The sequence below is a fragment of the Harpia harpyja genome, chromosome 3, assembly GCF_026419915.1.
Source record: "Harpia harpyja isolate bHarHar1 chromosome 3, bHarHar1 primary haplotype, whole genome shotgun sequence".
NCBI lineage: Eukaryota > Metazoa > Chordata > Aves > Accipitriformes > Accipitridae > Harpia > Harpia harpyja.
The window spans coordinates 42,837,250-42,861,466 of record NC_068942.1 but is presented as its reverse complement, the minus strand read 5'-3'; the positions used below and the strand labels follow the sequence as shown (position 1 = coordinate 42,861,466).

Here is a 24,217-nt window from a genome sequence, read left to right as displayed (position 1 = left end):
ATCTGAAAGATTTGGTCACATTCATTCTCTTCCTGCAGTCCACAATGAAGCCACCAACACCAGGACACTAACAGCGAAGACTGAAGAAACATAATGAGAAGGGGCTTCAGTCCAAGCAAAAAATTACTTTTAACACCTGTGCAAACCTAGAGATAAACTAGAAGGTCTTACTGAGAATTGGTTATGGAAGACGAACAGCACTGAGAAATTAAACTCCACTCTGAAAAAAAAGCACTCAGCATAAGACACTGAAAGGAGACTATGTCTGTTCCTTTTCAAGAGGTACCATGCATCAGCTGGGATCCCAGAGAAGGAATATCCCTCTGCAAGCTCCCCAGAGTAGGCAGGCAGCAGTAGTTCCAAGAGCTTCAGCCCACCACCCAGCTTCAAAGTTCAAAGTGTATTGACTTTTCCATACCAGTGCCATAGTTGATTTGTAAGCCATTCAGAGCTACCACAGCTATCTTAGACAACATTAAAACAAAACTGTTGCTAAGTATATCCTGGATGGCAATATTAGCCACAACACTGTGCTCCAGAAATCTGTGCTTTTTTAAAGGTAAATGCCATCCTTGTCCCATCATGGTGCACACACCATGGAATCATGAAGGATTACAGGCTGCAAGGACAAAATGTCATCAAATAACAGATGACATGATATAAGTTTCTAACGCACACAGCAAGAGCATTTGTTGACACAGCAAAAAATGCAGTCAGGTCTTAAAAAATATACTGGTGAAATTAAGATGGCACAGATGGATGGCTCTTATCTTAAGTCACTAAAATCAAAGATAGGACTAAACTGTGGCAAATGTCCAGCTTTGGTGCAGCAAAGGAAATAAAATTTTACAATAATTTCCAAGGGATAATGGAAATCTTAAACACATCAAGCCACAACTTGGACAAGCCCAGCCAAAGCTAAGGGGAGTAGTCACTGCTTATGTGCTCTGCTACGTATGCTTTATGTAGTTGAGGTCCTGCTCAGCCATCTTCAACACTAGGGATGGGGTGGGGTACAGAGAACTTTATGTCATTGCTAATGAGCATTAAAAGCTTGGGTTTAGAGAGAAAGGGTTATGGGGTTTTTTTATCATCTGTAGGCTGATGGATCTGATTACAAGTAGAGCTCACAGCTCCAAGATGTGAATTTAACCAGATTTTTTTTCCTGATTCCAGACAAAAGTTTTGAATAAATCTTAAACCAGTGCAACATTCTAATTCAGGTCAAAGTAAAGAAGCCAATGCCATTTTCAGCCCACCCAGAGAACTCAGGATTCCAGCCCCCAGCTTTGCCAGCCTTCAGCTCAGCCTCAGTCCAGGGAAACCTGGCTTTGGGGGCACCCGTTAGCTGCTGCAATGCTGGCAGACATTTTTACTCCCTCCTCCTGCCATGTCTGACTCTCACCAGTGAGAACCCTTCTCCAGACAGGTAAATAAGATACCTCCCTAGCCAGCATGCCAAGGTAAATCTTCTCTGGGGCTTAGGGAACAGTGGTATTTTTTTCTGTTCAGATAATTTCTGCAAAATTAAAACTTTCCTTTAGAACATTTCTATTTCCAGGCCTGTGGCTTAAAAAAAAAAAAAAAAAAAGGAAAAAAATGTTCAAAGTAATAAGACTTACACAGAGTTGTTCTCTGGAGTCTGACAGCCTGTAACAATAGCTCTGCTGTGGTGGGAAGGATCCCATTCATCTAAACAGGGTGCTGACAGACATCCATAAAGGCCAATTTCAATGTACACTTTCACTCCCGGTTACCTTAGCAGAAATGTCTAGCTCTGCTCTCTGCATCCATCACACTGGGGACAATGAAAATGACAACTGAGTTAGAATGGGAGATGACCTATTGAACAAGAAAAGTGCACTGATGCCACAAGCAGTTTCCTTCCTTCCTTTCTTCAACTTTCCTTTCTTTGATTTGTCAGCATTCAGCTTTGCCCTCAGTCCAACCTCCGTCTGGGTCTCTCTGTCCTATGCACAGCACAGCAGAAAGCTCAAGAGGAGCTAGGAGAACAACAAAAGCAGCAATGGCCGGGGGCTCAGGATCTGTCATCACATACCCTCCCTCCTCTCTGCTTTGGGGCAGGAAAAGATTACTTGCCCCCTGTGAAATCCCTATGGAAAAGTAGTTTTGTAGGCCTGCGACTCAGATTACTGTAAGAATATCTGAAAGCAAATTGCAGAAAGGAAATTGGAAGTTGCTAAGAGGGGCTTTAAAACCAGCAACCCTATCGCCCAGTATGTGCTCTAAGGAGAGCATCATAGCTACCTTCTCAGCACGGCTCAGAAATACGGTTAGTACCTTACCCCACCTTTTCAGCTGCCTCTGGTCCCCAGTGCCCAACAGGTGAAAAGGAAGGAAAGACCTTTTTAGCCACAGAACAGCTGAGGACAACCCACTAAGGAATCCATGAGCTGCTCTATCAGATCCCAAACAGGTTCCCAAGAGCCACAGTGACTGAGGACAGCAAAGGTAGCTGAAACTGCCTGTTGGTTTCCTCCTTCCTCCAATGAGTCGGCCAAAGGCCTTGCACAGTGAAGTTTTCAAGTCATATTCACCTGAAGAAGGAGTGAAGAAACAAAACACTAATAGAAATTAAAATTACACATGTGAAAAATAAAACTTTATAGAGAAAGGCTATAAAAGAAGACCAAGAATAGTTAATTCTCTGCTGCAAAGACACACATTCTGTCACACACAACTGTTAAAAATGAGGCAGGTAGAGGCCCATCTGTACAATTCTGTACAATTCCTATATTGCCTGACTGGATTCATTTCTGACGTGTTCTTTCGGACTTATTTGCTATTTAACTGCTGGGGGGTGGGGGGTGCTGTTCACTACTCTAAAGGATCTGTACCCACGCCAGAGGGTCTTTTAAAAACTACACCTCAGCTGCTATTTTTGCAAGCAGCTGCCAAAGTAAAAAGGGCCATCTATAGCCTCTACTGGTAGCAGAGAAATTGATGGGAAGGTAGAGGAAAGGCAACAGAGCTTCATAAAAATGACAGCAGGCCTATTAGGGAAGAGGACATACAGAGTTTCTTAAAAAGATGGCATCTAATCTGAAACAGTATTTCCTCTTTCTCTTTCCATCCTATACAACCATGCTACTAATCTAATGTGTCTAAAGGGAAAGGGAGGGTTCATGCCTGCACTGTGAAATGCAGCAAAGGGAACAACAGTTTTCAGTTACTCCAGTGACTGGATTAGAAATGGCATAGGTAGGGTCAGGGCTGCTTAAAGCAATGCCACTAAAATCTATACAAAAAGCTCTCATATAATTTAGACTCCACCTTTGAATCTAAATTAATTTAATGCAACTCTATTAATCTAGTGGACAAGGTTATTAAAATACAAACACATTTAGGAAGATCCTCTATTATCACCAAATGATAGGAAACACTCTTAAAATGAGTCCTACACAAAAGCAGTATTTTATTTCCTGCCTACCTTCACTAGAGCAAGCAACAGGACCAGTTTCTGCAGTCCAATGAATGGAGAAGAGAAAGCAAAAGAGAAAAAGGAAGAGAATTCTTCGTTAACGTCATGCTTCATTAAGAAATACAAAACAAAATCCAGGGACAAAAGTCATAATTTACAAAATGGAAAAGGGAAACAAATCAATAGAGGAGGAAGTTTTATTTTAAGCTTCAGAGAGAGTATTATAAACAATGGAGAGCTTAGAAAAGTATATGTACAAGTATGTTATTCAACAATGTCTTTTTAAAAGAAGATTATTTGCACTAAAAAAGACCTTCTGGTATTGGTCTGATAAAGTAATATTTACAGAGGAATATACAGTAGGGACGTTGGAAGCAGAACTTTTATTTGGAAGGAATATTACAGAAACTGAACACAGACCCTACAGTTTGCAAATCTTCATTACAGTTGTGCGTCTTGTTATATTTTGATGAAATAAAATTTGATTTCTTTTTTTCTCTAAAGGCAGTTCACCACTGCAAGTTTAGAAACTAACAAAATGAACAAAACAAAACCATCCTGCTAAAGAGCCCAATTAGGACATAAATTTTGTCATTTAACTTAGTGGGAGCAGGACTCAGGTCTACCAGACATCTTACACAGTTATTTTTGGTCCTATGTGTTAATCTGGGAAGGAGCAGGAGAAGGGGAAGGGAGAAGAGGACAAAATCTGCTGCTGCTGACACATGGAAACCTCTCAATGAGGTAACTTTGAGTTTTAGGTGTGCAAGAAACACAATTCAGAATCAGGCTCTCTGGCAGCTTCACCTAGTCAGGATGTATTTTTTGTAGACATAGCCTTTTTCACTCCAAAAGCAAACATAAGCCATATTAACAAACCCACTTTCTCTATCTATACCCTGGGTCTATACCAATAGGTACATCTGGCACCCCTGCTACAGAGGAAAAGCTAATGTCAGAGCCAAGTCCAATACCATTCTCCTAGGACACAAGGCTACCCTGCATCCTTACTAGACTGCACCACACATGACAGCGAACAGTCCTCCACTATCCACTGTGAGCAGATTTGGCAGCCAACAAAATCCTCCAGTGCTTGTATGAAGCAGAACACCTTATTTCACTGAGAAGATGGCTAACAGCTTAGAATTCAGGATGTGAATGTCCCTCACCGCTGCCTCACAGGACAATTTAGGATTGCAGCTGCAGGAACTCACATTCTTCTCCTGCTGAGTAACCCCCGTTGCTTATTGCTGACATGCGGGTGCACCTGTACACTTTTCAAAGTCCACTACCACTTAAGAAAGGGCTGAAGTACACAAGGTTTCTACACATGGCATCATCCTTGACTCCAACAGGAAGCTCCATGCCACAAGCACTTGAACATTTAGATACTTCCCTTACAACCAACTCACAATCAGCTGTGGAATTACCAAAGCAAAAAATAATACTAAAATTAACAGAGTTGTTTTCCTTTTTTAAACCCCTCTTTCAGAGAAGTATTTCACAGAGTTGCTCAAGAGCAAACCTCTTTTACTGTGCAGAAGAGACACATCAATCCTACTGGGAGAAGACAGTCCTTTGACTTGGACACAAAATCTGGTAACAAAAAATCCAGCTGCTGAGCCTGGTCTTTGCTATTTCAACAGGTTTTGTTCAGATTTGTGCCTAACACAGTAGAGCAAAGTAAGTTTTAAGCATCTAACAGGATAATATTATTAAGGAGAAAGTAAACCAGAACAATCTTCACTTACCACATCCAATTTGCAAAAAACAAAGATACCCAGCACATGTATGAATGGCTTCTTTAAAGTAAGAGAGAGAGCAGAGTTGATCTTTATTTTCATTATTTAAAAAAAGTTTTTTCCTTAAAGTAAATATTCAGTCTTTATTTTACATTAAGTGCTTTTTAAAATTTCATGTCTTCACAAAATTGCATTTAAAATTTGAAGTAAAATGTATTTCAAACAAAAATACTGTGCAACTTCAGCACTTCTTTTCTCTCTTAAATATCGAAATAAATAAAATAGTTAAGTCTTTTTTCAGTTTGTTTGTTTTTCAGTCAGTTCTACTGTAGATCAATTCCAGTTTGACCTGGCTTTATACACACGCTTAAAAGAAAGTGAAATCAAGACTTTAAAAAACTTCTTTGTATTGCACCAGCTTAGGGCATCCCCAGAACTTCTCTCAACAGTTGGCAGCCAACTTCCCACAGTCCAGGCTCCTGTGCCAGATGAAACTCGGGTACGGAAGGGTCAGGGCAAGGAGAGGAGAAGTATCAAAGCATCCTGGCTTCTCTCGGCCTTTTTCTGAAATGTCTTGCTTGAAGGATGCTGGAGTCCATGAGGGCAGGGCTGACTGCAGAGGGAAAGGCAATACAAAGTAAAACTAAACAAACTCAAACAGACAACAAAAGCAAGTGTTCAGAAAAAAAAACAGAAGCAACACAACCCAACCTTCCAACACTGCTTGCATTCTAGTGCTTTGAAAATATAGCTTGAGATACTCAGTTTCAACTGACCGTGGGAGCCATAAGTGAATACAAAGCAAACAAATAGGATATGAAGGAGCATATCCAAAAGAAAGGCACTAAATGCTGTCAATCTTTCTTACTGTGAACAACATTAAATAACTTTCATCATTCAGCTTAGAAGCTGTCTCTTCACTAGAGGTTAAGACCTTTGCTTATGAAATTCTGTTCTGATTACCTTGCTATATTACTAATTATTTGTACAGAGCCACAAGTGTATGCAGCACTGCACAAAAGACATTTTTAGAAGTCTGAACGATACACATTGGGTGACAGCGATGTCATAACTTCTGGAAATAAGTGAAAGACTGCATTTTGCATTGCAGTTAATCCATGAATTGACTCAGTTACATACTGCTAAGCTCCTGAGTGGTGTTGGATAGCCAATAAAATAATCTCTTTATTTCCACAAAATACAAGTGCCTTCCTCCCTGTCTTCCATATACCTCTCATAGCAGTTCTGGATGACACAAAGGTCCCAAATCTTAGGAGCTGCCAGCGACCAAAAGAATAACTCAAAGATATGAACTGGCGGCATCCCCTTAAGAGGGCTATCAGAACTTGAAATCACAAGAGCTGGCTTTTTTTTCTAAATGTTATTACAACTTGTCTTCTCTGAAATTGGCAACTTAGCACTCATGGAAATACAGACAGGGACATGAAAATAGTTCCGACCCAATTTCAGTATTCTATGGTATTTATACAGGTTGGGTTTTTTCCAACCCTGGTAGATATCTGGCAAAGAGAACAAAGGTTGGTAGGGTTTATTGTAATGGCTCAGTCAGCAAAAATTCAGCCTGGCTACATTCCTGCACTGTGAGGGTTTGTCAAAACAACCCCATGCCAGCACGAACACATGCATGTGCCTCATTCTTTACATATACTCATAGCTACAAATTTTATATAAATACAAAAAAATCACGGAGAATAAAAAATGGGTGTTTATTAGAAACATCTACATATGTTGCAGCACAAAACACACTGGGCAGATTTTGCAGTTTTTATAATAAGATGACTCCCAGTGGGGTCAATACAATGTTTGCTTGAGGAACTGATTCAGTAAAACCGCTTGCCATGGGGAAGAGTCAGATTGCATGAGGAGCCAGGCTTTGAAAGCTCCATAGTTTGATGGTATTTGAATTATAATTTTAGGGCCCATCTCAAAATATCATTGCAAGAATTAACCAAAGAAAGGCAAAGCAGGCAGGAGAGAACGCAGTGGTGCCCCGGCACAGTCTGGACTCAGTGACTCTCTGGGTGCAGTTCTCATTTGCTCCATGCATCAGCAGGCAGCAAACTGAATCTCTGTCTTCAATCAAGAGCCTAAGCTGAGGTCTGTAAAATGGCAAACTGGAACTCAAAATGAATAACTAATGTAAAAGCTCAAAGGCAAAACAATGCGGGGAGGGGATTCTAATAACACATTCTGCTGAAACAAATGGCCATTTCGGAGCTTGTCTACACCATACTAGCAAGCGTATTAACAGTGAGGTTTCATTCAATAAAAGCAATGGCTAAGGAAGCCCAGTGCTAATCCTTCTGAAGCCAGTGGCAAAGTTCTCTCTAGACCTTGTTTCAGCAGCCTAGCCTTATCATTTATGACCTTACAACATATGTACAATGTTATTCCAAGCACTATTACATATACAATAAATAAATATCCAACCCACAAAACAGGGGGGGCACCCAGGTGGAGGGAAGAGATGCAAAGTGAAGCAAATCAGATTTCAGTTCCATCCCTGTTCTGCCATATGCCTCACGATCTCCTTTTACTTTTTAACTGTTATGCCGGTATCCTGTATTTTCTTAAAATTTTCTCAATATTTATTATCACGCTTAAAATTTTATATTGTTTTCATGCAAGAGCAGACGTCTGCCCTTGCTAAAATGTCAGCTAATGAAGTGCCACAAAAGGGGATATGCTAAGGATCAGTGCACACTCTACATAGCCTTTCTTCCCCCTAATCAGCTGCTCAAGCAGCACGTCACTTCCTTATTTCTCCTGCTCCCATTTGTGAATCAGAGTTTGCAGATGATGGCTCAGGAAATTATATGCCTTTTCTAAGATCCTTTAGTATGGAGAAGTAGAAAGGTGCCTGAGGAGACCGCTCCCATGATTAAACATGTCTGAATTTAGGGTCTGAAATGAAACATCCCTTTATTCACATTTCACATTGGAGCTGTCTTATTTCGGTACATGGTTTGTGTGGGAGCATATGGTTCAGGAGAATCTTTGGACAGCCTTGAGCTAACCTTCCTCTAATAAGAAGGATGTCTTTGGAAGAGGACTGGAAGAGCCAGGCTTGTGATTAGTTGAAGGACTGTGCCTTCAAAGATCTTCTTATGAAGCTCAGAACAGGAGGTCTCATTGAACTGCTGAAATCACTGGGGAATACAGAGCATCACATTACTTTCTGATTTTGAAGATGACTGTATTTTTTAGGTACAATCCGGAATTCACATTGAAAACTCTCTTTATGCCTTCCTAGTTTGGTTTGGGACTTATGCGTCTTTGAAGATACAACTGACACTGTGCAGTTCCCTCATTTCTGACCTGGTTATGCCAGTGTCAGGCTCCTCTTTTTTCATTATTGCACTTATGAAATCTCCTCCTATATATTTTCTGCCTCATTAGCATTGTCATCTTCTCGTTGTCCATCTGAGAGGGTCTCACGTAGCAGTCCCTTTGCTTTGCTTTCATCTTTAACTTATGAGCTACCAAACTTCCTTCCCTGTTCCCAGCCTTCACTCCAGAAGTACCTGCCCTGAGAGTATTTCATTTCCATACCAACACTCCATTCAATATTCACTGTTAACACTACTTTACAACCTAGCTTAAACAAGTACTCTTTTGGCTTCCATCTCTACATCTTAATTTCCTCCCTATGATCGATGCCTTCTTACCGTCAGTCACCACACTGCTCAGCCTGCTGGACTAAACTCATGTTGGCTATCTCAGTCTAATAAGACATCTTGAGGAACCCGAGGACTACTCTGCTCTCCATAATGATGAATTTATTTTACCTTCCTTCCTCTCTCAGGACTAGATTGAACCAGTGATTGTCCATATACACTTAAATGGTATAAATAACAGTGATGGATATTTTTCTATGCTATCTGTAATAAATGTCAGCTGGCAATTTTTATGCACTCTGTGAGCAGTTGTGGCTTCTTTCTGAGGGTACTGCGCTACCCGGTTGTCACAAAGATGGGTGGTTAGGTTGCGAAAGGATTAAGACTGTATGCATTGTTATAGAAACTGCATTTGTGAAACTAAATCAAGACTTAATGAATTATGGGGATCTGATTATTGTTTGTATTCCAAAAGAGCACAGAATGTGTTAGGCATGGTTCACAAAAGACAATGGTAAGGACTCCACTTGGAAAAAATTATATTTAGAGTATTCCTATTCTGCAGTTGATGCAGTGAGTGGAGTTCTTCAGAAAGATGTACCTGAGTAGGTTTCAGCTAGCTAGCTCAGGTGCTGCGAGGGCTATAGTCAGCACAGCAGCATGGAGCTCAGGATGGGCTGCAACAGCATGCAAGATGCTGGGTAAACACAGTGCTTAGTAAATGCTGAGCTCTGTGCTGCCATCCCTGCACCAGTGTCCAAGTGTGTCAAGCCTACACCTCTCAGGCAGTAAAAGCTAGTCAAATGAAAACTGAGCTCTCTTTGAGTCCTGGATAATTCAAGTCTTCATTACTCCTGTGAGCCTTTCCCTGTCAAAGCATACTCTGTATTTTGAGGAACACTGGGCAAAATTTAAACTCTTTTCTTACCCTTCTAATCAGTGTGACATGGCTGCTACATGGGTAGAAGAAGTAGATGCAAGACGGATACAAGAAATCATGTTGTTTGTTTAATGTGGATTTAGCATATTTCTAGATACTTGCTCCCTTTCTATTTTCCCTGTTGTTCACATAGGCATGTCACAGAGTAGCACAAGAAAGAAAAAAAAATTTTTTTTAAAGGGAGAGAATACAGTAATACTGCCACAAATGTAAGTGCAGGGATTGAAGGGCAGGAGTAGCAGAAGAAATGAATTTGAACTTCATTTTTTTAAATCTACAACATTTCAGGTTTGTGGTATTTCTTCAGAACTGGGAACAACTCTACTTCTGGACCAGATTCTGCTCTCAGTTAGATTAGCATAAATTTAGACAAAATCCACTGGACTTTACTGATATTACTCTTTGCTTACAGTAAGGTCAGTATGGAACATGTGAGCCCACAGTGCCTCACACAAGGGCTGCTTCCACCCATTCTTGGTTGGGAAGTGTCTTCCATCTTGACTTCTGTTGCTCTTTATTTTAATGTCTGCATTACCTATATGTGTGCATGTGTCTGTGTACATACATTTCTGATACGTATTTATCTATACAGACACACACACATATATATATAAAAAGATACAGATATGCAAACTAAGTCCTAACTCTTTCAGGGATTTTGGAAAAGCAGATGCCTGTATGCCTATGCCTCACCCCTAGAAACCATCTGAACTTAGAGCTTTTTGCAAATACAGAAGAGTGGCAAAATATTATAAATTTATCTTGCATTATTTCAGAGAAAAAAGGACTGGTTGTGGAAGGAATTAATGTATCAGTTAAAGTATACTTCTCATTGACAGCATTAGGTCAAAATATTGATTTGACACTTGATCGATTATAATACACCAGCAGGAGCAGAATAGTAACAGAAAAGGATTATCAATATGGGGAAAGCTTAAATAAGGCTTTCTCCTGGCAGGCGTGCATGGCTCTGGCATGCACCATCCTACGGGATAAACACAGAGAGGTATTTTGTAACATTTTTTGACACCATTCTGAAGGCATATTATTAATGTAATCTAGACATCAGTTAGCATGTATTCTGGATTTACACCCATGTACCTAAAAGCAGAATCTGGCCACTGCTTATTCCATGTCTAAAGTGAACAATAAAAAAATTAGAGACTGGATCCTTTCTCTTTTTTTTTTTAAGGCTTATAGGGAGGGAAAAAACATCGAAAGAGCTCTCTCAGACAGTATTGTGCTACCCCAGCACAAGAAACAGGAGAAACCGAATCCATTTGGATAGGCTTCATTCATGCATTAGAACAATATATATCTGAAGTCTTCATTGCGAGGCTGAGATTTTTATTCTGGTATCAAAACCACACACCACCAGTTTAAGGATTAGACACTGTCCAGATAAATGTCTGTTTTGCCTCTGATTTAAATGAGGTCATCATTTCACCCTGTTTGGCATTATACACATCAGTAAAAATATATCCTTAGAACCTAATCTTGCCCCCACTCCAGGGAGATTTTTGCCTGCATTAAGATAGCAAAACGTAACCTACACACTGACTCCTTCTGAATCACTTCTGACTGTACACGAGGCTGGATCCTGCTCCCACAGGATTTCCGTTAGCTTCACCAGGGGTGTGAATGTGGCGCATACCCATAACACAATTTAATCCATGGGACTTACTCCTACAACAAAGCTCAGTCAAGGGTCTGTTGAAAATCCAGGGCACAGAGATTTCACAACTGAGTGAAAGACATTTCAGCTCGGACATACCTTTCAAATCCTGCTGCGTGTTTCCTCCTTTCTGGGAAAGTCGCTGGGAAGGGAGTCACTCTCTTCTCCATTGCCCTTGGAACTTTAATGAGTATTGCTTTGGTTTATTTCAAGAGAAGCTATTGAAAAGCAAACAAAGTGTCTCACAAGACACTACAGAGAGAAAAAACTGGGCGACACAGGAAAAAATGCTGTGAATTAAAAGTTAAAAATGGAAAGAAAAGTATAGGTGAGGTATTTTTCCATATAATTTCTTCCATGATTCTGCTCCTCCATCTGTTTTGTCTTTGACGTCTATGACTTGCCATTCATATTCCACCCCTATGCTTGGAAATTGCTGTCCATGAAGTGAAAGGTGAAGGAAAAGAAAAAAAAAAAAAGCAGAACGGAGTAAGGAAGACATGAAGGGGTGCAGGGAGGAAGAGATCTATTGAGTGTAAAGGTGTCCAAAGGAGGGATGAAAATGTGTTCCCCAAAGTCATGGTCTTCAATGGTGCTGCTTGTATTTTCAGGCTGTTAAAGACAAGCGTAGCAGGTGTACAAGAAGAGCCAAACTCCACATGCTACAGTAAGTGCAAAATCTCAAAATGCAGAAGCCATCACATCAAGAGTTTCCTTGTCCTCCGACAGAGTCCGCCCACAGTGGTTCTCTAGAAACAGTTCTATTATCAAGTAGACATCCATTGCTTTTTTGTTTTCTTTTTTCTATTTTTATTTAAAAAGTAGTTTTTCTAATAATATATAGAATATATAAATAATAATAATTAAAAAAACCTATTTGGGTTTGCTTTCTGCTCTCCAACCCATCTGTATTTTTCGTGGTTTGCCGATATATATATTAAAAGACAAGAAAATCAACTCTGCTCACTATTAAAAAAAATATTAAATCCACCTTTTACGTTTCCAGAGAGAAAGAGAAGGGGGGGAGGTGGGAGAAAAACAAATTAAAATGAAAAAAATAACAGGAAAATCAAAACCTTCTGTCTCTTCCAAGTAGTTGTCAAGAGCTTTAAATGTTTGTGCTTTCAGTGTACACCCCACAGGAAAAACAACAACAAAAATAACAACAAAAAGCCCCAAAAACCCAAGGACCTAAAATTAAAAAAAGAAAAAGGTAGTAATAATCCTAGTAGTAAAAAGGACAGCAAATCGCTCAGAGTTTGTGTGTCTTTTTAGTTATTTTAGCAGCCGCCCTTTTTGTCTGCAGAGGGAGAGCTGCCACCACAGCCACCTCCTCGGCTCGAGAGAGGCTCTTCTGCATCGTCCTCGTCAAAGCCATGAAAGGTCGAGGTGTCGCTTTCTGACGTGGAACCGAACAAGTCCTCCGTAGTGCGTGCTGGCGCTGCTTCGTCCTTCCTGCCTTCTCTTCCCAAATGAGCTGACATGTATGATGAATATATCAGCACATGGGTTAAGCAACAGGCATCATCATCATAATTTTTTAATCATCATTATTATTAAACAATTCAGACTATCGAGCTCATAGGTGTGTGCTTGTATGTGCCTGCGCACCTCAACAACATAGCTCAGTAGAACTGCAGTAAGAAAAATAAAAAAGGATCAGTATCTCTTTCAAAGAGAAAAAAACTACAAACAACGCAGGTGCCCATACCTATAGCAGCGAAAGGGTTAATCATGTTTTCCTCTCTTCAAAAGACAGTAAAATATTTCCTTGTGATTACTTAGATCAATTTTAGAAGATTTTTAGACCATATAAGTAATTAGACACCATTAGCTCTAAGCACAATGACTGTCCTTCAGACTGGCATCAACTGTCACAAATTTACTGCTATGGAAATGTAACCCACTAGATCGCTCATCAACCTCAGGACGATTTTTTACCCCTGTCCTTCACCTGATCCTAAAGAGTCCTCTCTGTAGACAAAATGAAATACATTTTGAAGACTAAGTGAAAGTAACCTAAACAAATGCTTTTATTCCAATTTCATGGCATTTCCTTCAAAAATACCGCCCCTCCGCCCCCCAAATATATACAGTTCAACAACTAAAACAACTAAGATGAGAAGTGACCTGTCTTTGGGAACACTGAAAAGTTCAAATGTGTGTAAGTCAATCCAACTTTCAATATGGAACAGGAAATTCTCCACACAGGACATCAATAGCGGCAACAACAACAACAAAAAGAAGAAAAGTCAAATACTGAAATCTGCAAAACTGAGGTTTATTTTCTCCCTCAATCAAACATGTTATGTGATTAATGGTATAGCCTTCAAATTCCCTCTTCAGAAAAGGTAGAGAAAAAGATGTCTCTTGTGCCCCAGCATAATGGAAGTGTGAGATTTTAGGGAACGGCTATTCTATTATTCAGAAACAGTAGCATGATATTAAGTAACCAACTGTTTGGTCCCCGCTCCAGCTACAGGAATCAGCCATATAACAAGTATACTGCATTGCTTGAGACATGAAGAATTAAATCCTGTCCACAAAAAGAAAATGTATATAATAAAATAATTGGCAGATGAACCACCCTGTAGAGATGTGATTTTACTGACTTTGTGAACGGAAGAAACAATGTAATTTCCATGACCTCTCTTTCAGTATAATGAAAATGTTCTCCATTATCAAGAAAGAGAAAGATGGCAGCCACCAAAGAGGTTTCATTGTTTTAGTTTAGAAATTTGTGTGTGGTTGTACCTTAATCACTTTCATCACACATCAGTCACAGCATTGTAGAACCCTATGAACAACCCAGGTGGGTCAGAATTTGTACAAGGATAGCATTTAATGGAACTGATTTTGCACAATTTAGGTTACATGCTGATCTACTTGTTCTATCACACTAAGGAACCAAGGGAATTAACGTATTTGTGTTACATTCTGATATAATCACCATAGCAATGTTTAAATAGCAAAAAAATATTGATCCGTCTCACTGTGCCATATCAGGACAATGCTGAAATGAGTTATATTGAACTATAACAATCAAGGGAAAGGGCAATGATCTTCCAAGATGGCACCACAGACCCCATGAGCTTCCCCCTTCAGTTATTAAGAAGCAAACACGTATACGCTAAAAAGTCCATGCCCCTGACTGCACAGCATTGATAAGGACGACCCTGGAGAAAACCGAAGGGGTTCCCATCAGTCCTCTGGTGACAGTCAGTATCACTTCAGAATATTTTCAGAGGTCACAACAACTGCAGAAGGCAATTTGTCAGTGAGAGTCTAGTCCTGATCCCACTGAATGTGGTAAAAGGCTTACTATGAATTTCAGCAGGAGCATAAAAATGCCACTCCCTTGGCACGAGAACACTCCACATCACATTTCAGCCACCATGCAACAGACATCTTTCAGTGACTACAGTACAGAAGGAGCAGCAGCAATACTTAATTTCAAGGTCTCTTTGGTTTTCAGATTTCCATATGATGGTCTTATTACCACTAGTATCACCATTTTCCAGAAATATCACAACTGGAAACTTGGACCAAAGCTGGAATATGCAGTTGTTAAAGGTCTCCCATTCCCTCTACCACTGCCACCACCTTCCACACAAGCTATAAATAACTGCTCAGCTGGGATAAAATTTCCCAAAAAAAAAGAAAAAAATAAAAAAGAAAGAAAGAAAGAAAGGAAGGAAGAAAACAACAGTCCAGAAATAAAGACAACTCAGAATGGGAAAGACACAATTGCCTACATTTAAAAAGAAAGAAGGAAAGAAAACGGAGAAATAAAAAGCTCTTTAAACAAAATTAATGATAGTCATCTTGTAAGAGGATAATTCTTGACAGCTACCCCCATCCCTACCCTGTAATTTCCTCCCTCTTTCTTTTTTGGATGAAGAAATGCATGAAATGTGTAATCAATGGAAATGCTTGTCATGCAACTTTCATAAATCTTGTAAGTAATTTATAGTTGTAATTGCAGCATTTGAAGACAGAGACCATTCTTTAACGTTGTCACAGGATTTTCTCCTTCCATTTGAAGAACAACTAGTACATGTACCAATGTTCACAGAAGCCGCTAAATACATTAAAAGTTTATTATTTCGTAAGACCCCATTAGCTTAAAAATGTGAATCCAACAATGGGTTTTATGACAGAAAATGTTCCAGTCATCCTTTCCCACAAACACAGACAAGAGGTAAGACTTCATCTTCTATCCCCTCCCAAATGCACTGCCCTTCTTCAAAATCTTCAGAAGAAGCAAAAACCGAATCACACAAATGCCTTTGTACAAGAAAGATGCAAGAAGGAGTCACCTACCAGAGCGCCCACAGTCTGAGCACGATACAAGTTCCTCAGGCCGGCCACTTTTTTTGTTCATATTGGAGCCTCCGAGGCAGAAGTCACAGTAGTTATTGGGAATGATGACCCCATCTGGTCCTTTCTGGGCTGCAGTCGGGTTAGAAATCAGATTTACTTAAAGACCATTCAGTCTGGACATTTTCCCCTTCTCCTTCATATGATGTTAGCTCAGTGAGTTTGCAGGCCACAGTCTTCCCAAAATATTGTCAATCAGAACAAAAAATGAACTGCATAAATCACCTCCATTTTAAGTACACCCTGTGTTGTATCTATTTTGCCTGAAATGCACTTCACCATTTCTTTTAGAATGCCAGCTGGGCTCGTCCCTTGCAAGGACCTGCTGCCAGAAATCCCTGTACAGTTCAGGGACTTCATAACATGCACAGGCATAGAAACAATCCCTAATACAGAATCAGAACTATGCTGTCAGTAAGCCAAGCCTGGTTTTTCAGACAGCAGTCATAATCATAAAACCACAAAACAGAAATTCAGAAAGGAAAGACACATTCCCCAAAACTCAAAAACCAACAGCAGGGAGATGGGGCGATAGGTACCCTAACTGGTTTTATTTCAAGTAGCTTTTGGGGAGATTACATCTCAAAGTGGCAGGGTGTCCTTAGTCAAGAAGTTGGTTCAAACACCCATGAATATTCACAGGCAAAGCCATTTGTGGGCGGTTCACCCAAGGGTTAAGCTACCTGCAGCAGGGTGCGTGTCCCCCAGGAGGAGCAGGGAGGGCAGCAGGTCCAGCACTACCCCAGCATCCAGCACAGGTGCAAAGAGTCAGCCCCAGGGCAGATGTCCCAGCCGGCAGAGTTAAAAACTCGTTCAGCCAAGAAAAAAGGAGGGAAATTACATTCTTATTTTCCAGCTAGGAATACTTGGAAAGGAGCAAACACACACTGGGTCTTAAGTAGAGAAGAGGCAGTTCCCCTAGAAAGGAGAGAAGGGCAGAGGTCTTCTGCATTCCTCTTAGTTGAGCAGAACAGCAATGTGCTTTTTTTCTCACTCGCAACTGCCATTTTCCTCCTCTGCTCTCCAGAAAGAGAAAACTTCTTGTTCCTGTACACTCTAACTAGGAACTGGGGAAGGGAGAGGGGAGTGGAGGGAATGGTTGGTCTTTGTTTCTCCTTTTTTAACTTAAAAATTCCAGTGGTATACCTGGCCTAAGCCTACCCCGTGAAGATTTCTACAAACTAGAAAATGAAGACCTTTAAACTGTACCATCTATATTTAATTATCTTTTTAATGCATATTTTGTAACTTGCAGATTTTTAACAGATGTTTTGACAGCCTTTATTAATGGTCTTTTTGTCCACATCCAAATTTCCCCCAAAGAACAATGACATTCTAAAGGGCTTCTGGTAGCAGTCCAAGACATACACTTAAAATTAAAATTTCCTCTGAGTTCAATCTGCTTTTCTGGCTTGGGTGCATCTAGTTATTAATTTACTTCCAGCTGTTGATTAGCTGAGCTTTCTGGAGAATGGTAGCTGAAAGATTGCAGGTAAGGTGAAATTAAGAAAAAAATTAAAACCCGCAAGGCTGCAAATACATCAATATCTTCTTGCATGGTCGCTAAGTCCCTGACAGTATTTACTAAACAATGGACTTTGCTCTGAAATGGTCCTGGTTAGCAGATCCCCTTTTCTCCCAAAACCAAAGAGAAGCTCTCAGTGTTAGGTTAGCATTTTGCCTGTTTGCAGAGAGGCATTTAATACATGCATGCAAGATAAGCAAAAAAAGAACAGGAACCAGGTGGAAGCCTAGCACACCGGCTCATTTTAAGAGCTGTAACAAAATGATCATAAAGTTGCTACTTGTACATATTTTGTGTATAAAAAGCAGATCACCCTAGCATTTATTTTTCCCACTACAGCCCCATTCTGAAAAAGTTATGTAATTACCTCTTTATATTGTGCTGCATCTACAGACAGGCCATGGGCAAAGCAAACTCAGCAAGCTCAGCGTTCAGTGATTTTTTGTTGTTGTTCCTTATTATGTTACTTCACCTTTCCTCTGAGTTTCTTAAAGTGTCTTACGGATACTAAGATCCTAATATTAACCTTCGGTGAGGTCAAAAGCCTCTTTTGCCATTGACTCTAACCAAAGAGTTTCTGGGCCCTAATAAAGGCTCGTGGTGAGGAGGCCACATTGCATTTACAGCTGAAAGACTTGGAGGTAGAGTGATGAACTGGCTTACTCATGAACACACAACAATTCTGTGGTGAGGCCACAAATGAAAACAAGAATTCAAGGTGCTCGCCAGCGGACTTAGGAAAGAGCTCCACTTCTACCACCACTCAGAATGGTATAATTGATTTAATACTCCGCATATACTGACTTAAATTTTTCCAATGCAGCTTACGACCCTTAGATCCACTGACTGTCAAACTGGAAATGGGACAGAGGACCCTGTGAAAACACATATACTGATCAATTTGTCTGCAGTGTGTGTGACAGGTGGAGCGTATTTGCTGACTGCAATGAAGCTGAAGGGATTCTCCTAGACTACTGGCAAGGGAATAAGCATGGGTTTTGATCACCTCCTTTTTCTTTCCTTTTCTTCTTTTTTTCTTCCAATTTAATTTAATTTTTAATGTGAGTGCCTATGTGCTCATTTATTGCTCGTCACTCATAAATATGGACCTGGCTCAGTTGAGCGTGATAGAGATATCAGGCCTGAAAAGTCACACACAGATGAGAAGTTCCTTAAGTTACATCAATAATGTCTTAAATGAAGTACCTCTAGAGCCAAATAAGCCAGGGAATGTAATTCTCTTCAATGTTCTTTTGTTCTAAGAGGTGCAAAACCTAGAATCAAACCTGACTCAGGCTTATTTTCTTGATCAGTACTGTACAGTGAATTAAGCCCCAGGCTAAATCACAGAAGGTTTGAGAATAAAGAGATTTCCAGTTGATAGTAAGCAGTGTTCTTACTTTCAAATGATTTTTTTTTTGTGTACGTCCTTGGAGTTTTTAGTTCTATTTTACTGTGGGTCACAAATGATGAGGGAATTAAGAAACAAAGCAAAAACAGCAAGACATAACGTGCAATATTCATGAGAGGGGTATCATGCACCAAAAGCCCAACCCTAATCCCACCCCTTAATCAACAAAATTACTTACAAAAGTAAGTATGTGAATGGATTCACAAGTGAAAGCAATTAAATTACTAGGGACTAATGTGTTGCTGCTTTTCATCTGAGACATAGTAATTAACTAGGTATCCACTTTTTGCACATGTTAATCACAAAGCAGAAGGTGCTAGCTTAAGCCAGATGATAGCTCAGCTAATGAGAAGTAACTCACTAGCAGTGAGCTCAGTCATTTGGATCGGGTGACTGCAACCAAGGATTTTGTCTAAAAAATGTTTACCCAGAATCAGAAACTGTTTTAAAGCAAAGCCTTTAAAACCAACCATGGTCTCGTCCCAACTTACTCAAAACTCCTCTGATTTTCTTTTACATTACAAACTGCAACAACAGATCAAAAGCTCTGAGGAGCTTTGAAGAGCACTGCCTGAGCTAAGGTGTGCTCATAGGGGGTGTATTTAAATCAGTGTCTCTTGCCATTTCAACTCAGTATTGCCTTCTAGTTTAATCAAAGGCCCTGTCTTCATCTGCATCTGCCCCAAAATAAATGGAGTATACAATTTTTTTAAATACTTTAAAAAATGGATTAAGGAGAATCATAGAATCATAGAATCGTTCAGGTTGGAAAAAACCTTTAAGATCATCGAGTCCAACTGTTAACGTAGCACTGCCAAGTCCACTACTAAACCATGTCCCTAAGTGCCTCATCTATACGTCTTTTGAATACCTTCAGGGACAGTGACTCCACCACTTCCCTGGGCAGCCTGTTCCAATGCTTGACAACCCTTCTGGTGAAGAAATTTTTCCTAATATCCAATCTAAACCTCCCCCGGCACAACTTGAGGCCATTTCCTCTCATCCTATCGCTTGTTACCTGACAGAAGAGACCAACACCCACCTCACTACAACCCCCTTTCAGGTACTTGTAGAGAGCGATTAGGTCTCCCCTCAGCCTCCTCTTTTCTAGACTGAACAGCCCCAGCTCCCTCAGCCGCTTCTCATAAGACTTGTGCTCCAGGCCCCTCACCAGCTTGGTTGCCCTTCTCTGGACACGCTCCAGCACCTCACTGTCTTTCCTGCAGTGAGGGGCCCAAAACTGAACACAGTACTCGAGGTGCGGCCTCACCAGTGCCGAGTACAGGGGAACAACCACCTCCCTGTTCCTGCTGGCCACGCTGTTCCTGATACAGGCTAGGATGCGATTGGCCTTCTTGGCCACCTGGGCACACTGCTGGCTCATATTCAGCCGGCTGTCAACTAGCACCCCCAGGTCTTTTTCTGCCGGGCAGCTTTCCAGCCACTCTTCCCCAAGCCTGTAGCACTGCCTGGGGTTGTTGTGACCCAGAGAGACACAGAAAGACCTGCACAGTTCAAATGATAGTTTCTCTGTACCTGAAAGCTGATTCATGTGAAGACAGCATGCAGACTGAGAATGAAGTCAAATATTTCCAAATAACTTTGGTATGTGCTTATTTGGAAATATTTTTTTTCTTCTTAGCCTAATCAAGTTAATTTCAAACTATACCAAGCTAAGCAGAATAAAGACCAACTTAAAATATGGTACCATCATTCACAGGAGTCTTCTTGCAAAATAAGTACTGTAAATTAAATAAATTCTGTAGTATATCACACAGTAACTTTGTTCTGTAGACAAAACCTTAAAAGCTAAACAAATTGACTGAGTTTATATATTTAAAATAACTTCTGTGCCATCTTGATTTTGAAGGCAGGGGCTCTAAACAGAGTTCTAACTTCCTTTCTGCCCTCCCCAAGTAATCAAAAAACCTGGAAGTTATCTTCCTCATGGTTTCAGTTTAATAATAAAAGAAAGCTGCTTCTAGAGAAATAACATAAAAAAATTAGGATTTTTCCTTTCTACATCATGTCTTGGAGCCACATGACTCAATAAGAATCTCAGTTTTCTAGCTCTCATGGCTGCAGAGAATATCTTGAATGGAAGGTGAGTTCAGAAGAAGCAATTCTTGTCCCTGTTTTAATCAGAAAATTCAGAATACAGATATTTTAAATAGCTTTTCTTCAAAATGTGACCCTTAAATACATATAGCCAAAATCTCAAATAAATAGAACCTTGTAGTTTTTTAATTTTCTGAGTTCTAAGTTAAATTATTTTGATGATTTAGATCACGATCTTTAAAAACTTTGAACTGGAACCAGTGCTTAAAAGAAAAACGGGTTTCTCTGTTCCTTGGTACCAAATCACAGTCACATATATTTCTTCAGCCTGTAGGTAATACAGCATAATACTTAACCATAGTTTAAGCTGTGCATCTAGGTTTGGTAGCATTTTATCCCTATTTTTTATGATATGTACAGTACTGGAAAGGCAGTGGAGAATAAGGAGTAGAGTGCATGCCTTGCTGTCGGTCCTTTATTTAAACGATTACAGTGAATTGGCTACAGTCGGATATATATGCGCTCCCAAAGGGATTTTTCCTAGCACATTTTGTCCAGCTCTTACCTGTTTCTTCTGGGCTTGATCCAAAACCAATAAAGTTCACTGGAGGTTTTCAATTCAATTCAAAAGGCTTTGAATCAGGCCATTTACTCTGTTTGCAACAAAAATTTGCAGAGCACAATAGAGACCACGGGAACCTGCATGTAGGCCTGAATCAAGTCAATGCACTTTGCAATGGAGGAAAAGGGGCGGATTTGCTTTTTTTGTGGTTTGGTTTTTTTTTTTAAATCTACAAGACTCTTTGTCTGAGACGGGGGCCCGGTTTTCCTTTCCAACTCCTCCCTTTTTCCCGCTGTCGAAGCTCAAGTCCAACGTTTGGCCTCCTGCGCAGCAAGACGCCAGCCAAAAACCTGAGCCTGTGGTTGCCAAGCCCCTTGGAGGACTTGATGACATATAATCCCAACCTATAGCCTAAGTGCCCCCATGTTGCCTTCGCCCCCCCCCCGCCGCCCCTGCTCCTCCCTGGCAGGCCTGGCCCGTTTCCACGGCAACCGGAGTGCCCAGCCGGGGCTGCCTCTGGCCTTGCCACCTGTTATTGCTTCATCTCTCAAGTGTAAGGAATTGCAGCGTGGCCCCTTCTTTTGCTGCTCAAAATGCATCGGTGGAGGATAGGCAGGCTCGTGCAGGAAATTACGACGTGATAATTAAATAAAAAAATGGCTTTAAGGAGAAGGGAAAAGAAAAGCGGCACTTGGACTGTGGCTTTTCTTGAAAGAAGAGGAGGGAGGTGCCTGGCTGGGCACGCACCCACTTCCACCCCGGTCATTGCTGGGGTGTAATGAGCGATGGTGGGGGTCAGAGGGGCAGGTTGTGGAGGTGCTTCTGTGCTCAGGGCTAGACCCTGTCCTGGAAAGGAACAATATAAGAAAAACATAACTCCCGGTGTGGTGAGGATCAGGCCAAGTACAGCTGAAATGCATTCAAGGCTCTTGCTCTGTCACATGTACGCAGCCAGGCAGAGATGTGCACAGTCATTTCTGTGGCCTCCTCGCCAGTGAATTAAGTGCAGGGTTTTTTCATTGCAGTTTTCCAGGAAAAAATGTAAATCAAACTGAATGAGAGGAAACGGCCAGTCTCTCTGGGCACATTTACTCTGTCGTTAACACCAGAGATAAGCACGTTGGCTAACCCCAAACTGGGAAGTGTTGGGGCACCTGATACAGAGACCCTCCAGCAGGCTGTAAGTGCTTAGGTCGGTAGCGACACATCTGTGTCGATGTGGCACAGTATTCAACTGAATAAGCTCTGAACTTGGGTGTAGCACTGGGAAACAGCTGCTGTTCTGTTCCCAGAGTCGAGCTAATCAGCCTGCACAGCCCAATGGGCCTCCGCTAGCTCAGGCTCCCCACGCTGCACTCCTCTGCACAGCATGGGCATGCCCTTTGCTGGCAGCCAGAGAAGCAGGCTATGCTATTGAGAGAGGTGCTGCAAACCACCCACCCAAAGTATTGCTAGTTCTCCTTAGTAACTGGATTTTATCTCCTCTTTGAGTTAGTTGGTACTGTGAAGATAGAAGAAGCTGTTGCCTTTGCACAGTTTTTAGCAGCTCTGACAGGTTTGCCTTTCTCACAGCCCCTGCTCAGAGAGGCACAGCCAAGGAGAACTACAAGCTACGAGTGCTACGAGAAGGAGGTACATCTGTAGGAGTCAGAGGAAGCCTCTGAATGTGGGGAAAGGAAGAGCATTTGATCATGTCTTTTACAGGAATCGATATGGCCCTTAAGTTGAACATCTAATGAATGAGCTGGGAGGTGGGCAGTGGAAGGTACAGCTAGGAAAATACAGCATCAACTGATCAGATCTTGTAGATTTGGGGAGTCAGCATTACTGCACCATAAGGCAGCAGTTCATAGAAATGTCTGTGCACTGATCTTGCAGAGTCTTCTGCAGGAACACCTAAAGCATGGGCCAAAATCCCACTGCTCACAGTAAATCACTGTAACTGTCTAGTGACTCATGACAATAAACAGTAGGAGATACAGAATAGGAAGGCAGACAAGAGAGTCTGACACATTAACATACAGATTTCCTGATTTTGAGGGGTACCTCTCCTGAGACTTGGCCTCTGGCCACTGAAATGCATCATTCCCATCAGCTCAGGGAACTCAGGGAGGGATTATAGTGCCAAATATACAGCCCTGTCCAGCAGCATCCCTCAGTATTCGGGTAAGAATGGCCAGTGTTGTGAAATGGGTCCCCGCAACATGTTGTAGGCTTTAGATCTGGAAATTGCTCACTGGTGGAGTGTGAGAAGGCAGAGCACCTAAGTTCAAATTCAGTCAAAACTTTTGGGTTTTACTTGTGTTCAAATTCTACACGGAAGAGAAAAAAAGCAAGGAGATAGTGAGAAAGGAAAAAAAATTATAAGTACATAAATGATACCATTCTGTCTCAAAAGCTGACATGTTATTGAAGCAACACATGGTTTTCAAAAACTTATTAGTCAAATTGGAAATGTTTCCCCATGAACTACTGAGAAGCACTAGGTGTTTCTCTTCAATGGGAGTTGCACATTGACAACAACATTATTGGTCCTGGCCAAGCAGCATATAAAAAAACCCCCCAAAGTACCAAAAAAACCCTCCACAACTCCAAACAAAACAACAAAACGTCCCCTATGGATCCCTCTACATATGAGACAAGTTTGGGATTTTCCACTATTCCAAAACTCTAACTGTTTTTTTTTTCCTCACCATACCAAAATACAGGCACAAAAGTCTGAGAGATTTATAGCTGCAAACAGGGTTTGAGTGGAAATCATTACAGTCCCAAACTCAGCAATCACTACTGTTTCTTTTAGTGTTCTCTTTTTCCTTAAGAAAACAAGCTCTGGAAAAGAAAAAA

General features: G+C 40.9%; 1 protein-coding gene across 9 annotated transcripts in view; it reads right to left on the bottom strand.

Moving 5' to 3' along the window:
• The window catches only part of DPF3 (double PHD fingers 3), a 168,790-nt gene that overhangs the window by 19,267 nt on the left and 125,306 nt on the right, over window positions 1–24,217 (bottom strand). For 4 of the 9 annotated variants that reach the window (XM_052782288.1, XM_052782293.1, XM_052782289.1 and 1 more), the window contains one exon: window positions 15,761–15,889. In XM_052782288.1, coding sequence (XP_052638248.1) covers window positions 15,761–15,889 — 129 coding nt within the window. The other 5 variants (XR_008234443.1, XR_008234444.1, XR_008234442.1 and 2 more) reach the window with 5 other exon arrangements.